The sequence below is a fragment of the Coregonus lavaretus genome (assembly GCF_964263955.1).
Source record: "Coregonus lavaretus genome assembly, chromosome: 2".
NCBI lineage: Eukaryota > Metazoa > Chordata > Actinopteri > Salmoniformes > Salmonidae > Coregonus > Coregonus lavaretus.
The window spans coordinates 44,186,552-44,214,400 of record NC_139989.1 but is presented as its reverse complement, the minus strand read 5'-3'; the positions used below and the strand labels follow the sequence as shown (position 1 = coordinate 44,214,400).

General features: G+C 43.4%; 1 protein-coding gene across 4 annotated transcripts in view; it reads right to left on the bottom strand.

Moving 5' to 3' along the window:
- Positions 1–27,849, bottom strand: part of LOC311100504 (histone deacetylase 5-like) — a 93,753-nt gene that overhangs the window by 56,589 nt on the left and 9,315 nt on the right. For 2 of the 4 annotated variants that reach the window (XM_084141423.1, XM_084141424.1), the window contains exon 1: positions 4,836–5,637. The exons of 1 other annotated variant lie outside the window; for it this stretch is intronic. In XM_084141423.1, the coding sequence (XP_083997549.1) occupies positions 4,836–4,986 (151 nt within the window). In that variant the 5' untranslated portion in view covers positions 4,987–5,637. Of the gene's footprint in view, positions 1–4,835; positions 5,638–20,364; positions 20,629–27,849 lie in introns of those variants that run through there. One more of the 4 variants, XM_084141425.1, reaches the window with a different exon arrangement.

The window sequence follows — 27,849 nt, the reverse complement described above, 5'->3', positions numbered from 1 at the left end:
GTTTCAATACTAGCTTATTGCCTTCTCAGCCTGAAATCTCTTTTTGAGAAGAATGTTTTACAACTGTGTACAATTTGCATCATGTGATTACTGTGATCACTTCATGAAGACCAGGGCAGTGAACAATTACAAGGTAGTGACTAGTGACTGAGGCATAACTGTGACAAAGCACCTTGTGCCACTAAACCAATTGGTTAAAGGGCATGACTGTGAAAGTGTGTTGTGCCCTAGCGACCTTGCTCTAGGCCCTTTATAAGCCCCATCAATCCATTGTTGACGTCACTGCAGCATCATTCAAAGAAACTGGAACAAATCAATGTTCTACCTCATCCAGTGAGCATAGACATCTGACCACTGTACAGATGTACGAGGCAAAGTGGAGGGTGGTGACAGCCAGCTGCAGGAAGAGGGAGATATCATCATCAAGTCACAAGATGATCACTGAATGTCATCATGTTAAAGTGAAATGACCAGGAGGGAGAAACAGATTCATGTTTGCATGCCAGTGATTTCACATGGTGTGTTACAACGATATAGCTAATGATGATATCGGCCTAATGATATATCAGACCTCCAAGCCAATATCAGCTATATCAGATCTCCAAGCCAATATCAGCTATATCAGACCTCCAAGCCAATATCAGCTATATTACATTTACATTTACGTCATTTAGCAGACGCTCTTATCCAGAGCGACTTACATGAGCAATTAGGGTTAAGTGCCTTGCTCAAGGGCACATCGGCAGATTTTTCACCTAGTCGGCTCGGGGATTAGAACCAGCGACCTTTCGATTACTGGCACAACGCTCTTAGCCACTAAGCTACCTGCCGCCCCCTATATCAGATCTCCAAGTGTATGCTGCTCCCAAGTCTAGCCACTAAGAGTGTTATTGTGGTGCTGAAGAATGTGCTGTTTACTGTTAAAATCCCTTGAATCCGCATGAAATACAGTAAAACATCTGAACTATAATTAAATTTACTTCTAACACGCAATGAAGATTCTTAAAATACAGGACCTGTAGCCTATTTTGTGTGTATAGACGTGTCGACAACTCTGCAAGTAATATAATTACAGGAGGATTTTCAGGAGACCAAGCCAGTCACAAATCTATTTAGTTTATTTAGCTCACCTATCACCTAGCAGTAATTGCCACACTACTAAGGAGTTTACTCATCATTGATTTTTCCTTTGAAGAATGTCAGTGTGCTGCTTTTCCATTAAATAATCAAGGTTTGATTAATTTAAAAAATTGCCATATGCAGCAAGGGTCTACTGCACTGGTTGTGTGTCAGTCGCACCGTGCACATGCACAAAATGCCTTTCCCTGTAAACTACATTGCTCAAAAAAATAAAGTGAACACAATGTAACTCCAAGTCAATCACACTTCTGTGAAATCAAACTGTCCACTTAGGAAGCAACACTGATTGACAATACATTTCACATGCTGTTGTGCAAATGGAATAGACAACAGGTGGAAATTATAGGCAATTAGCAAGACACCCCCAATAAAGAAGTGATTCTGCAGGTGGTGACCACAGACCACTTCTCAGTTCCTATGCTTCCTGGCTGATGTTTTGGTCACTTTTGAATGCTGCCGGTGCTTTCACTCTAGTGGTAGCATGAGACGGAGTCTACAACCCACATAAGTGGCTCAGGTAGTGCAGCTCATCCAGGATGGCACATCAATGCGAGCTGTGGCAAGAAGGTTTGCTGTGTCTGTCAGCGTAGTGTCCAGAGCATGGAGGCGCTACCAGGAGACAGGCCAGTACATCAGGAGACGTGGAGGAGGCCGTAGGAGGGCAACAACCCAGCAGCAGGACCGCTACCTCCGCCTTAGTGCAAGGAGGAGCAGGAGGAGCACTGCCAGAGCCCTGCAAAATGACCTCCAGCAGGCCACAAATGTGCACGTGTCTGCTCAAACGGTCAGAAACAGACTCCATGAGGGTGGTATGAGGGCCCGACGTCCACAGGTGGGGGTTGTGCTTACAGCCCAACACCGTGCAGGACGTTTGGCATTTGCCAGAGAACACCAAGATTGGCAAATTCGCCACTGGCGCCCTGTGCTCTTCACAGATGAAAGCAGGTTCACACTGAGCACATGTGACAGACGTGACAGAGTCTGGAGACGCCGTGGGAAACGTTCTGCTGCCTGCAACATTCTCCAGCATGACCGGTTTGGCGGTGGGTCAGTCATGGTGTGGGGTGGCATTTCTTTGGGGGGCCGCACAGCCCTCCATGTGCTCGCCAGAGGTAGCCTGACTGCCATTAGGTACCGAGATGAGATCCTCAGACCCCTTTTGAGACCATATGCTGATGCGGTTGGCCCTGGGTTCCTCCTAATGCAAGACAATGCTAGACCTCATGTGGCTGGAGTGTGTCAGCAGTTCCTGCAAGAGGAAGGCATTGATGCTATGGACTGGCCCACCCGTTCCCCAGACCTGAATCCAATTGAGCACATCTGGGACATCATGTCTCGCTCCATCCACCAACGCCACGTTGCACCACAGACTGTCCAGGAGTTGGTGGATGCTTTAGTCCAGGTCTGGGAGGAGATCCCTCAGGAGACCATCCGCCACCTCATCAGGAGCATGCCCAGGCATTGTAGGGAGGTCATACAGGCACGTGGAGGCCACACACACTACTGAGCCTCATTTTGACTTGTTTTAAGGACATTACATCAAAGTTGGATCAGCCTGTAGTGTGGTTTTCCACTTTAATTTTGAGGGTGACTCCAAATCCAGACCTCCATGGGTTGATAAATTTGATTTCCATTGATAATTTTTGTGTGATTTTGTTGTCAGCACATTCAACTATGTAAAGAAAAAAGTATTTAATAAGATTATTTCATTCATTCAGATCTAGGATGTGTTGTTTAAGTGTTCCCTTTCTTTTTTTGAGCAGTGTATAATGCCCGCTTGATCAGACAGAGCCATCTGTTGTACACAGTGATGGTCAAACCAACACACACACACACACTCCACCTGATGAGCCACTTTTTTCTCCAGTAACAAAACAGCTTACTGCATGCTGCCTACACACGCAAACAAATATACCAGGCACAGAAACAAAAGCAGATGTCAGCACAGCTGTAATGGCAAACCGTAGGTATAGAGTAGACAGTCATACACCTGCTACTTATACATACTTCACATCATACAGTAAATGGCAGATTAGTCTCAATACATCAGGGCATTTGGAAGGAGCAAGGGCATAGATTTGCCTCTATCTGATTAGAACGGTCAGGACCAGTTATGGAGCCCAATAGCCTTAACGGCACTGATATGAAGTTGGATCATCATATGTCTGGAGAAATAGTAACAGTTATGAAGCTCATATTAGGCTACCAGATGTATCATGAGGAAACCACTGTGATATCATGTGAGGTTGGATCACCATAAAACCTATATGTCTGGACTGAAGCAACGGTAACACTTCTAAAACAGTTGCAGCCAGGAAGCTTCCGGTGGAGGGTAACCATTGTTACCGCAAGTCAGGTCCCCATCACTTTCTGATTCTGGTTGAGCCCATCAAGGGACCTGGCAATCCTTCCATTTCCTGTGGTCTTGGTGGTGGAGCTTTTTATAAACGTGTTACATTTTCCTGTTACGTGTTAAGGCCTTGTCTACTGTGTCTCAGTGGGCAACAAAGACCTCCATTCACAGAGTCCAGCATTTGTAACAGGTTAGTGTTTACAAACCTGAGCACAAAGACCCTCAATAGCACCTCATACTTTATCAAGGGATATTCTACAAAAGTTATTACAACTTTTCACAGAATTAAAGTACAAGGTATCAAGACAGTCTCTGAGAGCAGAATAACCTTGATTGGTGCATGTGTCTGGTAAAAAAGTCATTTTGTGAACTAACACTCACACTTTACTTTTTTCCCCGCTTACTAGCACCGACTTTGCTGATAGCTACTTTATTGAGGAAAAATGCACTATCACTGTGATATGTAGTTGTCCAACCTAGCTATCTTAAGATGAATGCACTGTGAGTCGCTCTGGATAAGAGCGTCTGCTAAATGACTTAAATGTAAATGTATCCCCCCAAAAGGCTGACCCACTAAATGTCAAATCATGAAATACTTTGTAGCTGTGAAGTGGGGAGAACATCTGGATGCGTAGTTTATCTTGAGCATAGTCCTTGAAATAATAGAAAATGTATGCTCATTGATGCAATAGGAAACACTTTATTTAAAGAAACAGCCTTTACCTACTGTTATCTACCGATCCATCTATGACCTATTTTATATGAAAACAAAAACCAGGTAAAGTCCCCAAAAAGGTCCTAGATTCTAATAGCGCTTTAAAACATGATTAAATCACCATAACCAAATCAAAATGTCAGCACTATCCTGTCATGTTTTTCACAAATTAACCATACCGAGGTCCCACTGGCACTCTGACAATTCATGAAGGTTAGAAAACCAAAGGAAATGCGCACATCCACTTATTTGAACAGGTGTCAGGTAAACAAGGGGAGCATATGCAAGAGAAAGAAGAGAACCACCCACATACTGCTCTACAGCCGTTCCGCTCTGTTGATTTAAGAACGGGTGAGCAGTAAATCCACCCCCCGTCCTCTCAACGCACACTATGACGTGGAAGCTGTAGAAGGCTGACTCCAAAACTTGAGTGGCCGTAGTCGGTTTCTATGTTTTGCTATTCTATGCATTCCTTTTAAAAGTCCTTCTCTCAAAAGCAGTTTCAACAGCAACCTCTAGTCACAACAGTCCTACAAAAATAGGCCTATAGGTCTGAAAATGACATCCTCTCAGGTGCTCAGACAGGCACCCACCCTTCCCCTGCTCTCGACCCCATGTATGACTCACCAGCAATGGGCATGGCAGACACTTGGGACTGGGGCAGCAGCTCCAGAGGTTGCTCCCTGCTGGACACGGCGTCTGAGGAGAAGCAGGACTCTGTCTCATAGATCGTCTGCAACATTGCGCACAGCCCCGGCACAGTGGGCCTTAAAAGCATGCCAGTGCAAGGGTGTCCTTCCAATATGTATGGGGAAACAAAGAAAACTATCCAGGCAATGAGAAAACCTTGGACTAGATGAAAAGGTGAACAACACAGCAAAGTCCCTCTTAGATCTTTAAAGAAAACTCCAGAACTCCTCTTCTAGAGATGAAACAACTGATGAAGGAGAGAGATCCTTGAAGTTCCATGGCCCAAACAAAACTGCAGTGTCTCCAGGCGAACAGGGAGAGTTTTTCCCAGCACAGGCTACAGAAGAAACAAAACAAGTAGTGTGGCCAGAAGCGAGTAGACCAGCACTGAACCCCTCAGAGAGGAGTAAAGTTAAAATACACACCGCCCTCTTGGAGTTACGTAGCCTTCTCAAAACACCACGCGTGAAAAACTGTCAAGCTGGGCAAAACAAATAGCAGGCAACACAAAAAAAACAGTCCAAAATCTCGTCCAAAAAGCACCAGTCGTCTGCGTCTGTGTCACAAGCAGAGTAGACGTGGACACAGACAGCTCAAGAGTCTGGCTGTCACTGCGTCGGCGAAGAGCTGAGAACGCCACGGGAGAGATCAGCGAATGGCGAGAGGAGAGTGAGAAGGAGGAGCGAGAGAGAGATAGAAAAGAGGGAGGAGAGAGAGAGAGAGAGATAGAGAAGCTGAAAATAGATCACTAGGAGGTTGTGTAGACGGTGCTCAGGAGGTAGACTGTTGTTGACGGCACTGAATGTTAGCCTCCTAGTCTCTCCTCTCTCCTCCTACTGCAGCGTGTCCTCCTCCTGCCTCGTTCTCTTCACAAAGGCAGCGCTGCTGCACTCTGCATCTGCCACATTAGAGAGGAGAAAGCAGTCAGAACGTGCCAGAACCACCCATCACCTCAACCAGAGAAAGACGAATGAAATCCTGCAGTGCCTTTCCAAAAGGAGTTGTCCCCTAGCCTAAATCTCCTTCTGTTTTTTTTCCTGTTTGTTTGTTTGTTTGTTTTTCCGGTAACCCCCGCGTTGTGTTGCGGAGCGCAGAGGTAGAAGAGGAGCGCCACAGAGTTTACAAACACACTGGGCTGCTCAGGGCGGCTGGAAATAGCTGCCGAGTGGCAGGGGAGGGGCGGGGCTAGGGCTATAAATAGAGGCGAGAGCTGAGAGTGTGTGAGAAGGCAGGGAGGGAGGAGGGAGAGAGAGGAGAGGAGAGGAGGGGAGGGATAGAAGGAGGGGAGAGTGGCCGGAGGGGGCCTTGTTCATGCAAATAGCACTGAGCCAATCGAGTGCTGTTCCCAGTGCCGAGGGGGGTGGGGGATGGAGTAGCGGGGGGCTAACTGCATCAGCAGCTCGCTCATTGACACAATGAATGTTCGGGTCACCATTCCATCAACACAAGTGGGTCAGACTCTGAAGCAATCTGACCACAGATGTCAGGTGTTTTACAATTTGTTGCACCAGATATGTTAAAAGTTATTTCATGAATTAGCTGCTTCTGGATCAGTAGCCATTTGGCTTAAATTTACAGGCTAAGTACTAACCAGGAGGACAAAATGTGCATGAAAATAAAGTTGCAGCTTCAGCAATTTAACATTTTAAAATCGTACCATCAATGTGTAGAATCAATGCAAACATTGTAACCTACATGTACACAATACTGCCTCATGATTCTAAATGCCCGCAACTGATAACACACACTTCTTACATAATATTGTCTGTGACTCCACCAAGGGCAGCAGCTGGGCTAATAAACAACTGTTGATGGCCTGCTGTGTTCAGATTGTTTCACTCTCCAATGGATGACACCGCACCAGGAATCCCAAGTGAGCCATTCCTGGGCTCAGGCAGCGGCTATGTTAGCCACTTTATTCTCAGATGGCCCGGTCACCATGGTCACAGTGCCATTTTATACTCAATGGTTATGAGGGACTTGGCCGGGGACCCATCAAAGATCAGAGGGGGCTTTCTCCAGTCCCCATTGGACCACAGGAGATGTGATAGGACCTGCCATCCCTGCCAACTAAAATGCTCCCAAATAACATGTGTAGCCAAACTGTGTGCATGTTAAATCTCCTTCACTATAGTGAGGTATGCATATCAAAAAGCATCCTCCTTCTCCTTAACCAGTAGCTCCGACCACAAGCCTCGTTGAAATGCATCGCAAACACAGATTCAAAATGAAAGTCAGTCTTAATTAGAAATTAAAAGAGAGTTAAAGACAGAGAATCCATGGTCCAATTTAAAGACAGTCGCTGCTTGGCATATTGACAAAAGCTAAGTGCTTTTTTGATCTTCTGCCACTGGGCTGCCCCATTGGGCAACCAGCTTGGACCAGCTCCGACCAACTGTGGCTCTCTACACTGTGAATAGACTGGATTCGTCACCTGTGCCACTCCAAACGACCATGACTACAATTGGCTACAAGGCAGTTTCTGCGAAAATTCTAAGCCCGCCTTCTGACAAAAGGAGAGTGGGGTCCAGCTAGGTATCTCAGCATTGGAGAAAAGAGTAGAGCAGCAGTCAGTGAATTGCCAAAACTCTCATCTAACCCCTTCTCCTGTCTCTTGGCATTACTCTCCACTCCCCCCCGTTATTTATAGGTGGATGTATCTTTCTGGCTTTCTGACGTACGTTGGGCTTATATTTAGCTTGAGGCAAGTGGGGGAGGGGTGAGGCCCTAACTTTGTTTTTTCTGTCAATTTTTTTGGCATGGGATGAACTTGCGCAGTTAATGTCAAGGACTTTGGCGGCTAACTTTGTTTGACAGAGGCCCTCTGTCTTTGGCATAAGCTGGGCTTGACCCAATTAAGAGCCAACCAATCCAAATAGACAACCCTCACCTGCAAGAAACCTGGAGGGAGGCAAAACACACTGAACAAACTGAGGTTTTGTAAATCTTGGGCTGTGGATCAAGCTGGGCTCAAACTGTGATGAGATTCATCTCAAGACTGCATTCCTCTGCAGTCTTCGTCTTAAAAGGCCAGTTTTTTTTTTGCAGTTTCTAGCGTCTGTGTGGCATGTTGATTATTTTTTGTTCATATGAATTTGGCTCTAGCATTTGAACGGTTTAAACTACAAAATATTATGACCCCATTCCTGAAAGCTACGACTCTAAGGAATAACATACGTGTCTACTGTTTCCCTCTCAGACTCACAAGTACTCGTTAGAAGGGAGTGTGAAAAAAAACGCGCCTAATGACTGAGGAAAATTAATTCAAAGCATACTTCCTTCAGACTGGAATTTGGCATTACCTGATTTGACATACAGTTAAAGTCGGAAGTTTACATACACATAGGTTGGAGTTATTAAAACTTGTTTTTCAACCACTCCACAACTTTATTGTTAACAAACTATAGTTTTGGCAAGTCGGTTAGGACATCTACTTTGTGCATGACACAAGTAATTTTTCCAACAATTGTTTACAGACAGATTATTTCACTTATAATTCACTGTATAACAATACCAGTTGGTCAGAAGTTTACATACACTAAGTTGACTGTGCCTTTAAACAGCTTGGACAATTCCAGAAAATGATGTCATGGCTTTAGAAGCTTCTGATAGGTTAATTGACATAATTTGAGTCAATTGGAGGTGTACCTGTGGATGTATTTCAAGGCCTACCTTCAAACTCAGTGGCTCTTTGCTTGACATCATGGGAAAACCAAAAGAAATCAGCCAAGACCTCTGGAAAAAAATGGTAGACCTCCACAAGTCTGGTTCATCCTTGGGAGCAATTTCCAAATGCCTGAAGGTACCACGTTCATCTGTACAAACAATAGTACGCAAGTATAAACACCATGGGACCATGCAGCCGTCATACCACTCAGGAAGGAGATGCATTCTGTCTCCTAGAGATGAACGTACTTTGGTGCGAAAAGTGCAAATCAATCGCAGAACAACAGCAAAGGACCTTGTGAAGATTCTGAAGGAAACAGGTACAAAAGTATCTATATCCACAGTAAAACGAGTCCTATATCGACATAACCTGAAAGGCCGCTCAGCAAGGAAGAAGCCACTGCTCCAAAACCGCCATAAAAAATCCAGACTACGGTTTGCAACTGCATATGGGGACAAAGATCGTACTTTTTGGAGAAATGTCCTCTGGTCTGATGAAACAAAAATAGAACTGTTTGGCCATAATGACCATTGTTATGTTTGGAGGAAAAAGGGGGTTGCTTGCAAGCCGAAGAACAACATCCCAACCGTGAAGCAGGAGGGCCTGGTGCACTTCACAAAATAGATGGCATCATGAAGAAGGAAAATTATGTGGATATATTGAAGCAACATCTCAAGACATCAGTCAGGAAGTTAAAGCTTGGTTGCAAATAGGTCTTCCAAATGGACAATGACCCCAAGCATACTTCCAAAGTTGTGGCAAAATGGCTAAAGGACAAAAGTCAAGGTATTGGAGTAGGCCATCACAAAGCCCTGACCTCAATCCTATAGAAAGTTTGTAGGCAGAACTGAAAAAGCGTGTGCGAGCAAGGAGGCCTACAAACCTGACTCAGTTACACCAGCTCTGTCAGGAGGAATGGGCCAGAATCCATCCAACTTATTGTGGGAAGCTTGTGGAAGGCTACCCGAAATGTTTGACCCAAGTTAAACAATTTAAAAGGCAATGCTACCAAATACTAATTGAGTGTATGTAAACTTCTGACCCACTGGGAATGTGATGAAAGAAATAAAAGCTGAAATAAATCATTCTCTCTACTATTATTCTGACATTTCACATTCTTAAAATAAAGTGGTGATCCTAACTGAACTAAGACAGGGAATTTTTACTAGGATTAAATGTCAGGAATTAAATGTATTTGGCTAAGGTGTATGTAAACTTCCGACTTCAACTGTTTGTCTTATTTATTGAGATGCTTCGTTTTCAGATGATTTAAAAATGACCAAATCACTTTTAAGATGCTTTTAATAGTTACAATAATGAGTGAGTGTTGCGCCTTTTCCTTTTAAATGATGAGAAAATGTTTTGGTTGCACCTCGACTTACGTTGTTTGAGCGCCCTCCACTTCTTTCCTAATTACTTTTTGCAACATATACAGTGCATTCGGAAGGTATTCAGACCCCTTCACTTTTCCCACATTTTATTACGTTACAGCCTTATTCTAAAATTGATTAAATTGTTGTTGTTTTTCTCATCAATCTACACACAGTACCCCATAATGACAAAGCAAAAACAGGTTTTTAGAAATGTTTGCAAATGTATTAAAAATTAAAAACTGAAATATTACATTTACATAAGTATTCAGACCATTTACTCAGTACTTTGTTAAAGCACCTTTGGCTGCGATTACAGCCTTGAGTCTTCTTGGGTATGACGCTACAAGCATGGCACACCTGTATTTGGGGAGTTTCTTCCATTCTTCTCTGAAGATCCTCTTAAGCTCTGTTAGGTTGGATGGGGAGCGTAGCTGCACAGCTATTTTCAGGTCTCTCCAGAGATGTTCGATAGGGTTCAAGTCCAGGCTCTGGCTAGGCCACTCAAGGATATTCAGAGACTTGTCCCAAAGCCACTCCTGCGTTGTCTTGGCTGTGTGCTTATGGTCGTTGTACTGTTGGAAGGTGAACCTACGCCCCAGTCTGAGGTCCTGAGTACTCTGGAGCAGGTTTTCATCAAGGATCTCTCTGTACTTTGCTCCGTTCATCTTTCCCTCGATCCTGACTAGTCTCCCAGCCCCTGCTGCTGAAAAACATCCCCACAGCATGATGCTGCCACCACCATGCTTCACTGTAGGGATGGTGCCAGGTTTCCTCCAGACGTGATGCTCGGCATTCAGGCCAAAGAGTTAAATCTTGGTTTCATCAGACCAGAGAATCTGGTTTCTCATGGTCAGAGTCGTTTAGCTGCCTTTTGGCAAACTCCAAGCGGGCTGTCATGTGCCTTTTACTGAGGAGTGGCATCCATCTGGCCACTCTACCATAAAGGCCTGATTGGTGGAGTGCTGCAGAGATGGTTGTCCTTCTCGAAGGTTCTCCCATCTCCACAGAGGAACTATGGAGCTCTGTCAGAGTGACCATCGGGTTCTTGGTCACCTCCCTGACCTAGGCCCTTCTCCCCCGATTGCTCAATTTGGCCAGGCGGCCAGCTCTAGGAAGAGTCTTGGTGGTTCCAAACTTCTTCCATTTAAGAATGATGGAGGCCACTGTTCTTGGGGACCTTCAATGCTGCAGAAATCTTTTGGTACCCTTCCCCAGATCTGTGCCTCGACACAATCCTGTCTTGGAGCTCTACGGACAATTCCTTCGACTTCATGGCTTGGTTTTTGCTCTGACATGCACTCTCAACTGTGGGACCTTTTATAGACAGTTGTGTGCCCTTCCAAATCATGTCCAATCAATTGAATTTACCACAGGTGGCCTCCAATCAAGTTGTAGAAACATCTCAAGGATGATCAATGGAAACAGGATGCACCTGAGCTCAATTTCGAGTCTCATAGCAAAAGGTCTAAATACTTATGTAAATAAGGTATTTCTAAATTTCTAAAAACCTGTTTTCGCTTTGTCATTATGGGGTATTGTGTGTAGATTAATGAGGGAAAAAATCTATTTAATCCATTTTAGAATAAGGAAAAAGGGAAGGGGTAAAGGAGAACTCCTGGTCTTGAGTTTACAGTTGAGATACTGTATATACACTAACTGTTGAGGAAGGAATAGCTAAAGACCAGTAGAAACCTCCTGCATGTCAATACCAAAATTAAAGCGAAGCTGCAGAGATAAAGTCATACACTGACATTTAGTCATGCAAGCCGTAACAAGAAAAACAACATCAAAAAGAGGACAAGCTAAAAAAGAAAAAAAGAGAAACCACCCGAGAGGACAGACTGCGATTGCAATTGCAGGAAAGGCCTCCAGTGAGTCAGTTCCATGAAAATACTTTATGAGACTGAGACTTTCCCATTCACACTTCCTCAGTGGGTGATAGTTTACTGTGAGAGAGGCGCGTCGTAACTGCCCCACTGAGGACAGGGCCCTGACCCAACACAGACGTCAGGGCACGCAACAGCAGGACTGACACCGAGCACTGAGGCTAACGTCAGATGTGCTCTATATGACTGAGTGGAACTCTCCTATGAATATAATGGTAATTAGGAAACTAACGGTTACAGAGATTATATTTGGCTAAAAGATAATTGCAAGAGACAGAGAGGCTGAATTTGTCAGCTCCCAATTCAAACTAAATGCTTCTTTGCCCACATAACCAATAGTGCTGGGAATTGCCAGGGACCATTCAATACAATATTTAGATGCAGATACGATATGTATTGCGATTCTCATTATTCTATATGTATTGCGATTGGATACTGCGATTTTATTGTGATTTTATGTTCCAAACATATTGCTCACTATATGTCCGCTGCAGAGCAACACGAGAGAGAATGAGAAAATGAGTTTTGATCAGTCATGTTTTGACGCAGGTACAGCCGACTAGCGCTAGCTAATGCTACCTACAGTAGCAAAAAATAAATAAACGATACTTGAGTCAAATATCAATACAATGTCGTCCAAAAATAATATTGTGATATGTAACTATCAATATATCCCCCATTGCTAATACTTTACACGTCACAAACGCTTCGGCTAGTCACTTGACCCCTACCTATATGTACATTACATAGCTACCTCAATTACATCGTACCCTTACACATAAACTCGGTACTGGTACTCCCTGTATATAGCCATGTTATTTTATACTCCCTGTATATAGCCATGTTATTTGTACATTTTATTTTTATTCGTTATTCACCGTCACTATTTCCATTTTATTTAATTTTTTCTTTAACTCCGCATTGTTAGAAAAGGGCCCATAAGTAAGCAGTTCACTGTTAGTCTACACCCGTTGTCTACAAAACATGTGACCAATTAAATTGTATTTTATAACCAACTAATAAAACCAACTTATCAATGTAATGGCTTTGTTATAATTAGGAAATGGGAATAGGAGGGACCTTTCAATTATAACTTTTAGGGTTTTTAGGCATGTTATCATGAACTAGAATATGCAGTGTTTTCAAGTGATGCACCCGCACACATGGGCACACAAGCAGTGCATTCGGAAAGTATTCAAACCCCTTGACTTTGTCCACATTGTTACGTTACAGCCTTATTTTAAAACGTATTCAATAAAAAAAAAATATTCATCAATCTACACACAATACCCTAAAATGACAAAGTGAAAACAGGTTTATACATTTTTTCAAATTTATGACAAATGAAAATCCTTATTTACATAAGTATTCAGACCTTTTGCTATGAGACTCGAAATTGAGCTCAGGCACATCTTGTTTCCATTGATCATGCTTGAGATGTTTCTACAACTTCGAGTCCACCTGTGGCAAATTCAATTGATTGGACATGATTTAGAAAGGCATACACCTGTCTATATAAGATCCCACAGGTGACAGTGTATGTCAGAGCAAAAACCAAGCCATGAGGTCGAACGAATTGTCTGTAGAGCTCCGAGACAGGATTGTGTCGAGGCACAGGTCTGGGGAAGGGTACCAAAAAAAATCTGCAGCACTGAAGGTCCCCAAGAACACAGCGGTCTCCATCATTGTTAAATGGAAGTTTGGAACCACCAAGACACTTCCTAGATCTGGCCACCCGGCCAAACTGAGAAATCGGGGGAGAAGGGCCTTTGTCAGGGAGGTGACCAAGAACCCGATGGTCACTGACAGAGCTCCAGAGTTCCTCTGTGGAGATGGGAGAACCTTCCAGAAGGACAACCATCTCTGCAGCACTCCACCCATCAGGCCTTTATGGTAGAGTGGCCAGACAGAAGCCACTCCTCAGTAAAAGGCACATGACAGCCCGCTTGGAGTTTGCCAAAAGGCACCTAAAGGACTCTCAGACCATGACAAACCAGATTCTCTTGTCTGATGAAACCAAGATTGAACTCTTTGGCCTGAATGCCAAGCGTCACGTCTGGAGGAAACCTGGCGCCATCCCTACGGTGAAGCATGGTGGTGGCACCATCATGCTGTGGGGATGTTTTTCAGCAGCAGGGACTGGGAGACTAGTCAGGATCGAGGGAAAGATTAACGGTGCAAAGTACAGAGAGATCCTTGATGAAAACCTGCTCCAGAGCACTCAGGACCTCAGACTGGGGCGAAGGTTCACCTTCCAACAGGACAACGACCCTAAGCACACAGCCAAGACAACGCAGGAGTGGCTTTGGGACAAGTCTCTGAATGTCCTTGAGTGGCCTAGCCAGAGCTTGGACTCGAACCCTATCTAACATCTCTAGAGAGACCTGAAAATAGCTGTGCAGCGATGCTCCCCATCCAACCTGACAGAGTTTAAAAGAATCTGCAGAGAAGAATGGGAGAAACTCCCTAAATACAGGTGTGGCAAGCTTGTAGCGTCATACCCAAGAAGACTCGAGGCGGTAATCGCTGCCAAAGGTGCTTCAACAAAGTACTGAGTAAAAGGGTCTGAATAAATTACTTATGTAAATTTGATATTTCCATTTATTTTAAATTTGCAAAAAGTTCTAAAAACCTTTTTTTGTATTGTCATTATGAGGTATTGTGTATAGAGGGAAACAACTATTTAATCCATTTAAGAATAAGGCTGTAACGTAACAAAACGTGGAAAAGGTCAAGGGGTCTGAATACTTTCAGAATGCGCTGTAGGTAAACAACCATTTTTAGATTTATAATTTAATGACTTGCATCATAACAGCAGAAAGAGGTTCACTTGTACCACAATTGTGCAAAAATACATTGATGTGAGTGCTCACACACAGAAGCTACAGACACACACAGCAGTGAGGATTCACAGAGATTCAATTTCCTCAAATAGAACGCAGTGATGACTCATTCACTGCTCAGCCCCAACTGCAATGTTCTGCTGTGGCAGATAACACACTCCTTTATTTATTTATTAACTTAATTCAAAAATAATGTTCAGGTAATAATAGCTGTATCCTGAAAACATTTTTTAAAACATTTTTATTTACCACAGTTGGAGTTCTAAGAGGCTAAACAATCATTTACATTTACATTTTAGTCATTTAGCAGACGCTCTTATCCAGAGCGACTTACAGTTAGTGAATACATATTTTTTTATACTGGCCCCCCGTGGGAATCGAACCCACAACCCTGGCGTTGCAAACGCCATGCTCTATCAACTGAGCTACATCCCTGCCGGCCATTCCCTCCCCTACCCTGGACGACGCTGGGCCAATTGTGCGCCGCCCATGAGTCTCCCGGTCGCGGCCGGCTGCGACAGAGCCTGGATTCGAACCAGGATCTCTAGTGGCACAGTTAGCACTGCGATGCAGTGCCTTAGACCACTGCGCCACTCAGGAGTACAGCACCGGCTCCAGGCGTGCGTCCGCATGTTGATTTTGTCTATCCCCATCAATCAACTTCATATTTCACATTTGCATTATTGACATTTACATTTTTTACATTCCTATTTACTTCCTTGAATAAGATTCCAATTAAGATCTGAGTCATGTTGTAAACATTGTACGCTAAATATAGCCATATAAATGTGGAGGAGTTCCAAATAAGAATATAGTGATGATGTGGAATATTAATTGATGCAGAAAACAAGTATTTTCGAAAATGAGGTCATTGAAAAATAAAACATTGTTATTTTAGGCCTGGTCAAGTCCACAATTCATTTTGGGAATATGCAACGGTTAACCCCTTAAACTTGTGGAAATTGGCCAATATGGATAGGGACAAATTGAAAATATTCTAACAGAAGAAATATAAAAAGTATATGCATGACCATGGTAGAAAATGTAAAGAGAACACTTTGGAAATTATGGGAAATTATCAGACTAAAGGTTAGGACACAACAGTTCACCTGACAAGACTGAATCCAAACATTACACTGTTGATTTCATGTACATTTTACATTTACTGTATTTTTCACAGCATTTGTCAATAACAAAATCTGAAAATACTCTGGATACATTCAGTTACATAAGAATATTCATTGGAGTAGGTGCAAGAAGGGTTTGAGTGAGAGGTCCAACTAGTGTCCACACACCTCTCCAAATGCACTTTTATGACTCAAGGAAAGCTCCTTCAACTATAAAAGGTGCTTTTTTGAGCTCTCCTGGCTTTGCCATTGAGGACTGAGGCAAGCACACTTGTCGTTTTTTGTTTGGAACACAGCCCTGCATCCCCACCTTCACACAATTACGGTAGTTTTTTACGCAATCCAAACACTTTCCAATATAAATCCCAATATGGGTCAGGAGGGCATCATTTGAAAGCTTATTCTATTGCCAACATGCCTATCTAAGTTAAAAAATACGATCTTACAGTGTTAGGCTTTCAAAAGGCACTTCAGACAAACAGATTGCAATTTTGGTGCGCATAGAATGGCGTCATGAGTGCATTCAAGTGCGTGTTCCGCAGAAAATGTTCCTCACAATACGACAAACATAGGCTCATTCTGTTCAGGTCAACCCAGGGTATAACACCTTGACCAAACCGGCTCCAGGCGTGCGTCCGCATGTTGATTTTGTCTATCCCCATCAGACGCGTTCATGACACGCAGGTTAAAATACCAAAACCAACTGTGAACCAACTATATTAATTTGGGGACAGATCAAAACACACACGAAACATTCATGGACATTTAGTTTGCTGTTGCTAGCTAACGTGTCCTGGGAGATAAACATTGGGTTGTTATTTTACCTGAAATGCATATGGATATTTGTATAATTTTGACCCTTGTCACACGCGGTGCTCAAGTTTATAATAGCTGTCAGTCAAAACAGCTGTGAAGCGTAGAATCTGAGCTCTGACATCATGTATAGCATGTTACTCTAAAACCACTGTGTTCCAATCAGCTTATCAATGACAAAAACTGCAATTTTCAACCCGTATACAGGATGACAGGGGCTGTGAGTGGAAAGGGCTACTGATCATAACAACATTACAAATGGTAATGTAAGAATGCCTTGATAGGCTAGCCTATAAAAATAGGGGAAAAGAGAACGTGAGAAAGAAGGACAACGAATGAAAGAAAATAGAGAATGAATGTCTGTAAGCGACTGGTTTAGCTTGTGTGTTGATGCAAATCAATATGTTTCTGCAGTTAAGATAGGAACTTGCCACTCATATAGGAACAGAGTCAAAACCTTTCTGGAAACAAGCACGTTCAAAGGAACATAAAGATGCCCTTCGTTTAAACTGACAGATTGTCAATATGGTTTTGATTGTGTCTTTGCCCAGCGACGGAGGAGGGGCAGTGACAAACGGCCAATGATGAGGACTCATCTATTGGAGATAGAAGGTTGGTCATATAATACGTACAAAGTAGCAGGGCGATATGGAAAAAAATCCATATTGCGATAAATTGCCTGAATAATGATAAATAGAATGATACGTTTATAACATTAGCTGGTGTCTACCAGTTCTTTTTGTATTATCCTTTAAACTACTACTACTTGTTCGATGGTTGTAGGCATCAATTGTCCCATTAACATTCACACATACAGTCCCTTCAGAAAGTATTACCATTCCTAAAAGTCTAAAAACACGTTTTAATTTTGTCATTATGGGGCAGTGGTCACCAACCTTTTCTGAGTAAAGATCACTTTCGCATTCAAAAAGCATGCCGAGATCTACCGCTCATATAAAAATAAAAATAAAACGACTTAAAAACAGTAGTAACATAAAGAAAAACAGTTCTGTAGGAATTAGGTTTGTGCAGTAGGCAGGCCTAATACATTTTCACAGCATATTGGCTATATGCCTGGCCTGCCAATATTGTTCTTCTCAGACCATATATTTCAAAAATCGAGCTTTGATAACAAAATAGATCATCAGTTGGTGTAGCACTTGCGAGGCACAGCTGAGTATAAATTGAAAGAATTAGCAAATGTATTTTACTGGACTGATGGTAGGCTACCTGCATCTGATGGTGATGGTGCTTTCAAGACAACTGAACTCGGGAAAAAAAGTTAAAATCACAACATCAGTGATGTTCAGGTCACAAAGTCGGGGCTCTAGAAAGACGCCAGAGTTTCCGACTTGGAATTCCCAGTTGTCTTGAACCCACTGAAGTCGTAGATGCCCTAGTTCCCAGTTATTTTGAACACAGCATTAGTCTCAGCGGAGGGAGGGAACGAGCAGCAGAGGGTCAGCCTCTCGCGGTCCCTGTTCTCTCCTTCCTTTCCTCCAGTGAGACTGACCAGAGAGAGGGGACACAGTCTTCCATCTGATGGTGAAACTCGAGTCGCACTGCATCTGCCTCAAGCACAAATTCATGTTGTTCCTATGACCAGAGAAAGTGAAATATTCCTCAATATTAAAATAGACACGACAAGCTGCTAATAATAATAAAAACGCAGGGCTATCAATACACTTGGCTACTCATTCATTGCAGCTGCAGCGTGAGTGGGGAGAAGTTTAATGTTTTGTAATAGTGTTGAATAAAAACAATGTGGCAGCGCTGAATAAAAAATTCTACATGAACTCACTCATAAAAACAGCAGCTCTTTGCTGTATTATTTGACAGTCTCTCTCTGGTCATGGTTTTAAAAGTTATGAAATCTCACGTAGGCTAGTATCAAACTTGTAGGCACAGTGATTTGAGCTATCAGATTGGCCAGCGCTGTAGGCGCACTCGATTTAGCAACAGATCTCCAGGTCCGCCGGGTAGACAGAGTTTGTCTCTTCAGACAAATGAAATGGTTCAAAATGCAAATACTTTGCCTACCCGGTGCTCAGGGCTTCTGAATCAAGTGCACCTACTGCCAACAGCGCAACACAAATCATTTAAAAAAAGGAGGAGTGCAAGCCTTCATCATTGGCATTTTTACAGAAATGTTTGGTGATCAACTAGGAATCGCGATCGGTTGGTGACCACTGTTATGGGGTAGATGGGTGAACATTTTGTAAAAATATTTAATACATTTTGAATTCAGGCTGTAACAACAAAATGTGGACTAAGTCAAGAGGAATGAATACTTTCTGAAGACACTGTATTAGAAAACGTATTTAATTTCAAACTTCAAATTTCTCTAGTATAGGCTACTTATCGTAATTAACGGTGGGTAATGCAACACAGAGAACAGAGTGAATTCCCTGCAGTGCTCCTCGTCTGAAGTAGCCTAATCGCCTGTGCAGGGCCAGTCACACAAAAGGAAAAGTTACCGTCCTGACCATAAGGCCCTTTTCATTGGGTGTTCGGGCTTATTTGGGTATTGTTTTTTCATGTGGTGGTGTATAAAGTAGAACATCACAGTTTGACACCTGTTCAGTTTGAAGTTAATGGCAACTTTGAAAAAGTGTTTTGAATGTTAATGCACTTCTATCTGCAGATAAAATAAGTCCAGTCATTGTACTGTATGTTCAACTCTCATAAAAGGCTGACACTGAGGATGGTTAGATTTTCTGCAAACAGTCTACAATGTGTCTGCATTGTTGTTGCTGTGGTCACAGTCTAAGACCGGTCTAAGCTTAACTTCATGACCAGCTAGCTTTGCAGTATTGCTGCACCTCCCGATCGGAAGACTTTCCTGCCCTACTGCCTCAAATGCTATTAAAAGACAAAGACACACAACAACATGCACACTATACATCTCCAAAGATACTAGCTACACACATAAGCTACTTACACGACTCGTACTCATGCACATTGCACAAAAAAAAAAAAAAAAGTCATGTTCGCTCTAGAGTACAGTCCAATGAGCAGACAACCGTCCAGGCCCTTCACAGAGCAGTCAGGGTTGCCACGGCACCCAGTGACATTCAAAGACGTCATTAGGGGGATGGGAGGTTAATAAAGGTCTGGTCGGTCGTCACCGGTTATAAATATAGACAGAAAGAGATTGGAGAAGAGAGCAGCCAGTAAGAGAATCCACAGGTTGTTGTTAGGATTCATTCTGATATAAGATAGCCCATGTGTGGAGGAACTTAAACCAATTGGAATCATGAGAGCATGTCTCAAACAAATAAAACAATAATATTTTTTTAAAGAGAGACCCATAAACATATCCTACTACTGGAGATATTTCAGAATTATCACTCCAGTTTGACGACTTCTTTAAGATAAAAGTAATAATGTGTGTACAAGTTCAATGGCGAACCATATGGCCACCATAAAGCACCAGACTTTAAGATGCTGGCTTCCTGTCGTCAAACATACTTGTAAATTACTCAAGGCAATCACAACACATGAGTAAGGCTTTAGGGATGCCCTGAGGGGAGTTAATGGACAGGATCAGAGGGGTAAGAGGTCACTGGGGGGTCTTTAAAAAAGTGGTCTCGTAAAGCTCTTTCCAAGAAGGTTTTGATGGGGCACACCCTGCAAACACTTGGCCAGGCTACCTCATACAATAAAATTGCCTACAAAATGGGCTGCTTTGGTATTTAATGAAAAAAAAGCTTGAGTAAAGTGTTATTTTTCAAACACTTCTGGAGCAAAGACTTACCTGGGGTGTTGGCAGAAATTATGAACGGAGAAGCCAGAGATGATTGTGTTATAGTTGTCTTTGTTGTTCCAAAACTCAGTCAGGTTGAAGAAGGTCATAAGAAGTGGGATGATAAAGCTTAAGGTGAGTGTGTATTTGCTTGTGTTTAGGTGTATTTGGGAACAGACTGAAGGTTCTAAAGTGGGTCTTCAGCGTCGGCCATGACTTTGGTCCACAGAGGTATGGTGGATTAGTAGGTTCCTCGCCTTCTTCGAATCAATCCCACTGCAACAGTCACAAATGAACAGGAGTTAGCCAACTGCAGTTCAAGGATCCTGGTATCCATAACTCCTCACAATCCTGGCCACTGCAGATAGCATGGCCGGCATTCATTCAGTCATAAGTTATTCAGTTTGTTTCCACTCCAATTTTGCTTAGTCAGACAATGACAGAGTAGGTGATCTGCCAGTCAAGTAGTCAAATGAGTAGTCGTTACGCACAGGTCAAAAAAGCAGTTGGGCTACACTACCAGTGAAAAGTTTGGACACAACTACTCATTCAAGGGTTTTTCTTTATTTTTACTATTTTTTACATTGTAGAACAATAGTGAAGACATCAAAACTATGAAATAACACACAACAGGTGTCTTCTTAAAAGTTAATTTGTGGAATTTCTTTCCTTCTTAATGCGTTTGAGCCAATCAGTTGTGTTGTGACAAGGTATACTGATAACCAGGTGGCGAATCGCATCTCTGCATGTCTGGCAGACATATCAGTGTGGATGTCGGATCACCACCTTAAGCTGAACCTCGGCAAGACGGAGCTGCTCTTCCTCCCGGGGAAGGACTGCCCGCTCCATGATCTAGCCATCACGGTTGACAACTCCATTGTGTCCTCCTCCCAGAGTACAAAGAGCCTTGGCGTGACTCTGGACAACACCCTGTCGTTCTCCGCTAACATCAAAGCGGTGACCCGATACTGCAGGTTCATGCTCTACAACATTCGCAGAGTATGACCCTACCTTACACAGAAAGCGGCACAGGTCCTAATCCAGGCACTTGTCATCTCCCGTCTGGATTACTGCAACTCGCTGTTGGCTGGGCTCCCTGCCTGTGCCATTAAACCCCTACAACTTATCCAGAACGCTGCAGCCCGTCTGGTGTTCAACCTTCCCAAGTTCTCTCATGTCACCCCGCTCTTCCGCACACTCCACTGGCTTCCAGTTGAGGCTCGCATCTACTACAAGACCATGGTGCTTGCCTACGGAGCTGTGAGGGGAACGGCACCTCCTTACCTTCAGGCTCTGATCAGACCCTACACCCAAACGAGGGCACTACGTTTATCCACCTCTGGCCTGCTAGCTCACCTACCTCTACGGAAGCACAGTTCCCACTCAGCCCAGTCAAAGCTATTCGCTGCTCTGGCACTCCAATGGTGGAACAAGCTCCCCCACGACGCCAGGAAAGCGGAGTCACTGACCACCTTCCGGAGACACTTGAAACCTTACCTCTTTAAGGAATACCTGGAATAGTATAAAGTAATCCTTCTTCCCCCACACATTTTTTTTACTAATAAAAATTAAAAGGTGGTTGTCCCACTGGCTATCATAAGTTGAATGCACCAATTTGTAAGTCGCTCTGGATAATAGCGTCTGCTAAATGATGTAAATGTAAATGTATACAGAAGATAGCCCTATTTGGTAAAAGACCAAGTCCATATTATGGCAAGAACAGCTCAAATAAGCAAAGAGAAACAACAGTCCATCATTACTTTAAGACATGTTAGTCAGTCAATACGGAACATTTCAAGAACTTTGAAAGTTTTTTCAAGTGCAGTCGCAAAAACCATCAAGCGCTATGATGAAACTGGATCTCATGAGGACCGCCACAGGAATGGAAGACCCAGAGTTACCTCTGCTGCAGAGGATAAGTTCATTAGAAATTGCAGCCCAAATAAATGCTTCAGAGTTCAAGTAACAGACACATCTCAACATCAACTGTTCAGAGGAGACTGTGTGAATCAGGCCTTCATGATCGAATTGCTGCAATGAAACCACTACTAAAAGGACACCAATAAGAAGAAGAAACTTGCTTGGGCCAAGAAACACGAGCAATGGACATTAGACAGGTGGAAATGTGTCCTTTGGTCTGGAGTCCAAATTTGAGATTTTTGGTTCCAACCGCCGTGGCTTTGTGAGACGCGGTGTGGGTGAACGGATGATCTCTGCATGTGTATTTCCCACCGTAAAGCATGGAGGAGGAGGAGGTGTGATGGTGTGGGGGTGCTTTGCTGGTGACACTGTCTGTGATTTATTTAAAATTCAAGGCACACTTAACCAGCATGGCTCCCACAGCATTCTGCAGTGATACGCCATCCCATCTGGTTTGGGCTTAGTGGGACTATCATTTGTTTTTCAACAGGACAATGACCCAACACACCTCCAGGCTGTGTAAGTGCTCAGCATATGTAAGAACTCCTTCAAGACTGTTGGAAAAACATTCCAGGTGAAGCTGGTTGAGAGAATGCCAAGAGTGTGCAAAGCTGTCATCAAGGCAAAGGGTGGCTATTTGAAGAATCTCAAATATAAAATATATTTTGATTTGTTAAAAAAAAAACATGATTCCATATGTGTTATTTCATAGTTTGTCTTCACTATTATTCTACGATGTAAAAAATACTAAAAATAAATGAAAAACCCTGGAATGAGTAGGTGTGTCCAAACTTTTGACCCTCCCTCCCTCCCTAACTACCACCATGATATCAGCAGGTGCAGTGTGTGAAAAAAAGAAATCTGAGATCTGACCAAAGATTTCACATTCTTCTGCTCCAGACTACCATTTTTTTTTTTTTTACTCATAAAAAAGCCTAGCTGCTAAAGACAGTGTCTGAAATGTGGAAAATTGTTTTGCTTTGAGGAGGGAGGGTGAGGGAGGGGTGTTAGTCAGTTTGTCTCCGCCGAGAAGCACTCGCAGAGCTGTTAATGGGATGAGTCATGCAGCCTGGGGTCTGCAGCGAGAGAGACAAAGCAACACTACGATACCCACACTCCCCCTGGGATGGAGGAGGAGAGGCAGAGCGCTGCAATACCCATACTGGCCCCTAGTCTCACCTTGGGTCATTGAGAAGCATGGTGGGTGGGCAAATGTACACCGTCTATATGAGCAGTCTTTCTAAGCTGGGCCTCTATTCTAAATCAATAGGCTACTTACAGTAATTTCATCACCGTGTGAATGTGTAAAACACACATTCTAAATTGTCAAATTTTTCACTTTTTAACGTATGATGGTCTTTTTCTTAGGTGGAAAATAAATTAAACTAAAATTAAACTTAAATCAAATCAAATCAAATTTTATTGGTCACATGCGCCGAATACAACAGGTGCAGACATTACAGTGAAATGCTTACTTACAGCCCTTAACCAACAGTGCATTTATTTTAAACAAAAAAAGTAAGAATAAAACAACAACAAAAAAAGTGTTGAGAAAAAAAGAGCAGAAGTAAAATAAAGTGACAGTAGGGAGGCTATATATACAGGGGGGTACCGTTGCAGAGTCAATGTGCGGGGGCACCGGCTAGTTGAGGTAGTTGAGGTAATATGTACATGTGGGTAGAGTTAAAGTGACTATGCATAAATACTTAACAGAGTAGCAGCAGCGTAAAAAGGATGGGGGTGGGGGGGCAGTGCAAATAGTCCGGGTAGCCATGATTAGCTGTTCAGGAGTCTTATGGCTTGGGGGTAGAAGCTGTTGAGAAGTCTTTTGGACCTAGACTTGGCACTCCGGTACCGCTTGCCGTGCGGTAGCAGAGAGAACAGTCTATGACTAGGGTGGCTGGAGTCTTTGACAATTTTGAGGGCCTTCCTCTGACACCGCCTGGTATAGAGGTCCTGGATGGCAGGAAGCTTTGCCCCAGTGATGTACTGGGCCGTACGCACTACCCTCTGTAGTGCCTTGCGGTCAGAGGCCAAGCAGTTGCCATACCAGGCGGTGATGCAACCAGTCAGGATGCTCTCGATGGTGCAGCTGTAGAATTTTTTGAGGATCTGAGGACCCATGCCAAATCTTTTTAGTCTCCTGAGGGGGAATAGGCTTTGTCGTGCCCTCTTCACGACTGTCTTGGTGTGTTTGGACCATGATAGTTCGTTGGTGATGTGGACACTAAGGAACTTGAAGCTCTCAACCTGTTCCACTACAGCCCCGTCGATGAGAATGGGGGCGTGCTCAGTCCTCTTTTTTTTCCCTGTAGTCCACAATCATCTCCTTTGTCTTGGTCACGTTGAGGGAGAGGTTGTTGTCCTGGCACCACACGGCCAGATCTCTGACCTCCTCCCTATAGGCTGTCTCATCGTTGTCGGTGATCAGGCCTACCACTGTTGTGTCGTCGGCAAACTTAATGATGGTGTTGGAGTCGTGCCTGGCCATGCAGTCATGGGTGAACAGAGAGTACAGGAGGGGACTGAGCACGCACCCCTGAGGGGCCCCCGTGTTGAGGATCAGTGTGGCAGATGTGTTGTTACCTACCCTTACCACCTGGGGGCGGCCCGTCAGGAAGTCCAGGATCCAGTTGCAGAGGGAGGTGTTTAGTCCCAGGATCCTTAGCTTAGTGATGAGCTTAGAGGGCACTATGGTGTTGAATGCTGAGCTGTAGTCAATGAATAGCATTCTCACGTAGGTGTTCCTCTTGTCCAGGTGGGAAAGGGCAGTGTGGAGTGCGATAGAGATTCCATCATCTGTGGATCTGTTGGGGCGGTATGCAAATTGGAGTGGGTCTAGGGTTTCTGGGATTATGCTGTTGATGTGAGCCATGACCAGTCTTTCAAAGCACTTCATGGCTACAGACGTCAGTGCTACGGGTCGGTAGTCATTTAGGCAGGTTATCTTAGAGTCCTTGGGCACGGGGACTATGGTGGTCTGCTTGAAACATGTTGGTATTACAGACTCAGTCAGGGACATGTTGAAAATGTCAGTGAAGACACTTGCCAGTTGGTCAGCACATGCTCGGAGTACACGTCCTGGTAATCCGTCTGGCCCTGCGGCCTTGTGAATGTTGACCTGCTTAAAAGTCTTACTCACATCGGCTACGGAGAGCGTGATCACATAGTCATCCGGAACAGCTGGTGCTCTCATGCTTAGTTGTTGCTTCCTAGATCTGTAGCTTCTTGTATAGCTATTTCAGCCATGTCATACATTTTTACAAGGGGATTTCACCATGGGAGGTCCATCTTCTGATTCCATCCATCCAGGGTTCTGCCCAACATAAATATGAAATCCATATTCTCTTTATTCCAATTAGCCTTTAAAGCTGGAATCCGTACTTGGTGAATCTGCCACGTCCGTTTGCGATATTACAACAGAAGTTACTTCAAACAACTAACACTGTTTTTTCCCCCCTCAGACATCATTGTATGCATGATAGAACAACAGAGTAAGTACTGCAAAAAAAAAATGTTTGTCATGATGCTACATGCTCCTCTCCTCAGTTTCATCAACAAATCAAAAACAATAAATGCGCTGGGGCGAGCAGTGGCACCGTTTCACCTTATGCGGATTTCAGCTTTAACACAAGCAAGTAAAAATTCTAAACAATTTCAATAAACTCATGTCAAGGTAGCCTAATCACAAGCAATAAAATGGGCTCAAATTGCAATATGCATTATGTTAGAGTTCATTTTAGAAAGAGGTTATTCACACACTTTGCAGACCTTATCCGGAGCAAATGACATCATACAAATTGACATATTTTGTATGATATTTTTACACAGCAGGATGAACACTGGCGCAGTGCCAATTATGTATTTCTCATTAATAGACAGCAATGACCTTTTTGAGGATTTGAACATGTAACCTCCTGGTTGAATCCTAAACGTGCCGTGTTGGCTCCATTACACCACACAGTTAGGGTCTAACAAAGTGCCTGCTTTATGCTTCATCCGCATTTATCTCGGTTTGCTCTGCAGTTGCCGTTGGGTCTACATCCTACAGGAGTCCTGGCAGTTCCACAGCCCCTGAGCAGACAGCCCACTGTGGCACCCTGTGTTTTGGACAGGGTCCCTCCCTGGACCTGTGGCCTCACCTACTGGGCAGAGGGAGCAACTGCAGGGGCAGGACGTGGCCAGATAGGGTCTCCATCATGGCTCAACACAAGTCTGGGTAGGTACTAGGTAGGCATTATCAACCCCATCAACTAGATTTCATCACCCGCTTCCTCATTTCAGCAAAGCACTGGATAGTCTTTGTGCATAATCCCGTATAGCTCAGTTGGTAGAGCATGGCGCTTGCAACGCCAGGGTTGTGGGTTTGATTCCCACGGGGGGCCAGTATGAAAAAAAGTTATAATGTATGCACTAACTGTAAGTCGCTCTGGATAAGAGCGTCTGCTAAATGACTAAAATGTAAATGTGAATAATCCAACCATAGGGCTGCACTGCAGTTAGTTATATATTCTACACAGAAACCTCTAACCAAAGTGGCACTGAGGCTCAGAATGTGGCATATTACACAAGTAAGGCTTGGGTGACTGTGTGATGAGATAAAGATTTTGCATTTCTGCAAATATTTGTTTAATGTTGGGAGTCTATAAAAGAGCGTGCCTTTAAATGATAATTCCATACTGAAACTGTACATCTGTTTACTGTTTTTTAATCCACACAGATGGCAAACAGTAACCTAAACAGACAAACAAAAAGAAAGGGTGGTGAGTGTAGGGTGCTATGCGACAGCATGTGAGCCTGTGTGTTTCCAAAGGTGCACATGTTGGTGCATTACTATTAATTTGATTAATTTTAATGTATGTTTTAGCGCTATATTCAAAATGCCTGTATCCCAATAATCGTTTTTTGTTGTTTTTATGAGCGTTTATGTCCGCTTGTTCTCATGTTGTCTTTTTGGTCTCGTCTCCTTCTGCTGTGGCTGTGCACCTTCCCATTCGCACATACCGAGCCCCTCCCCCTGCCACTCACAACAACAAAGATGAGAGATCACTTCTTCCTCTCTGTGACAAGCGGTTTTACCTCGCTGTTTGCATTTGAGGTTTGGTCCAAAATAATAGGTCATATGGACACAGGTGGCAAAAAATAAAAAATAAAAATAAAAAGCAGATAAATAATATCCCGATATGTAACTTTGCCGATATATCGTATCGTTTTGACAATATTGCAATATTATTTTTGTGCTAGTTGGCTGTACCTGCACCAAAACTCCAGTAATTTTCATTCATAGCTTGTTCTCCATCTTCTTTTTAAATAGGGAGACAATTTGTTTTCAGCACTTATTTCCATGACTGATCAAAACGTGTTTTCTCATGGCTCACTCCTGTCCCTCTACAGCAGGGGTATGGTGACTGGTGAGCAATATGTTTGGAACAATGAATTGCAATAAAATCACAGAACCGAATCGCAATACATATAGAATCGTGAGAATTGCAATACATATCGGCACCAAAGTATCGTGATAATATCCTTTTTATGTATCAACTCCTCAAATTGCGCGCAGAGCAGACACTAATAAAA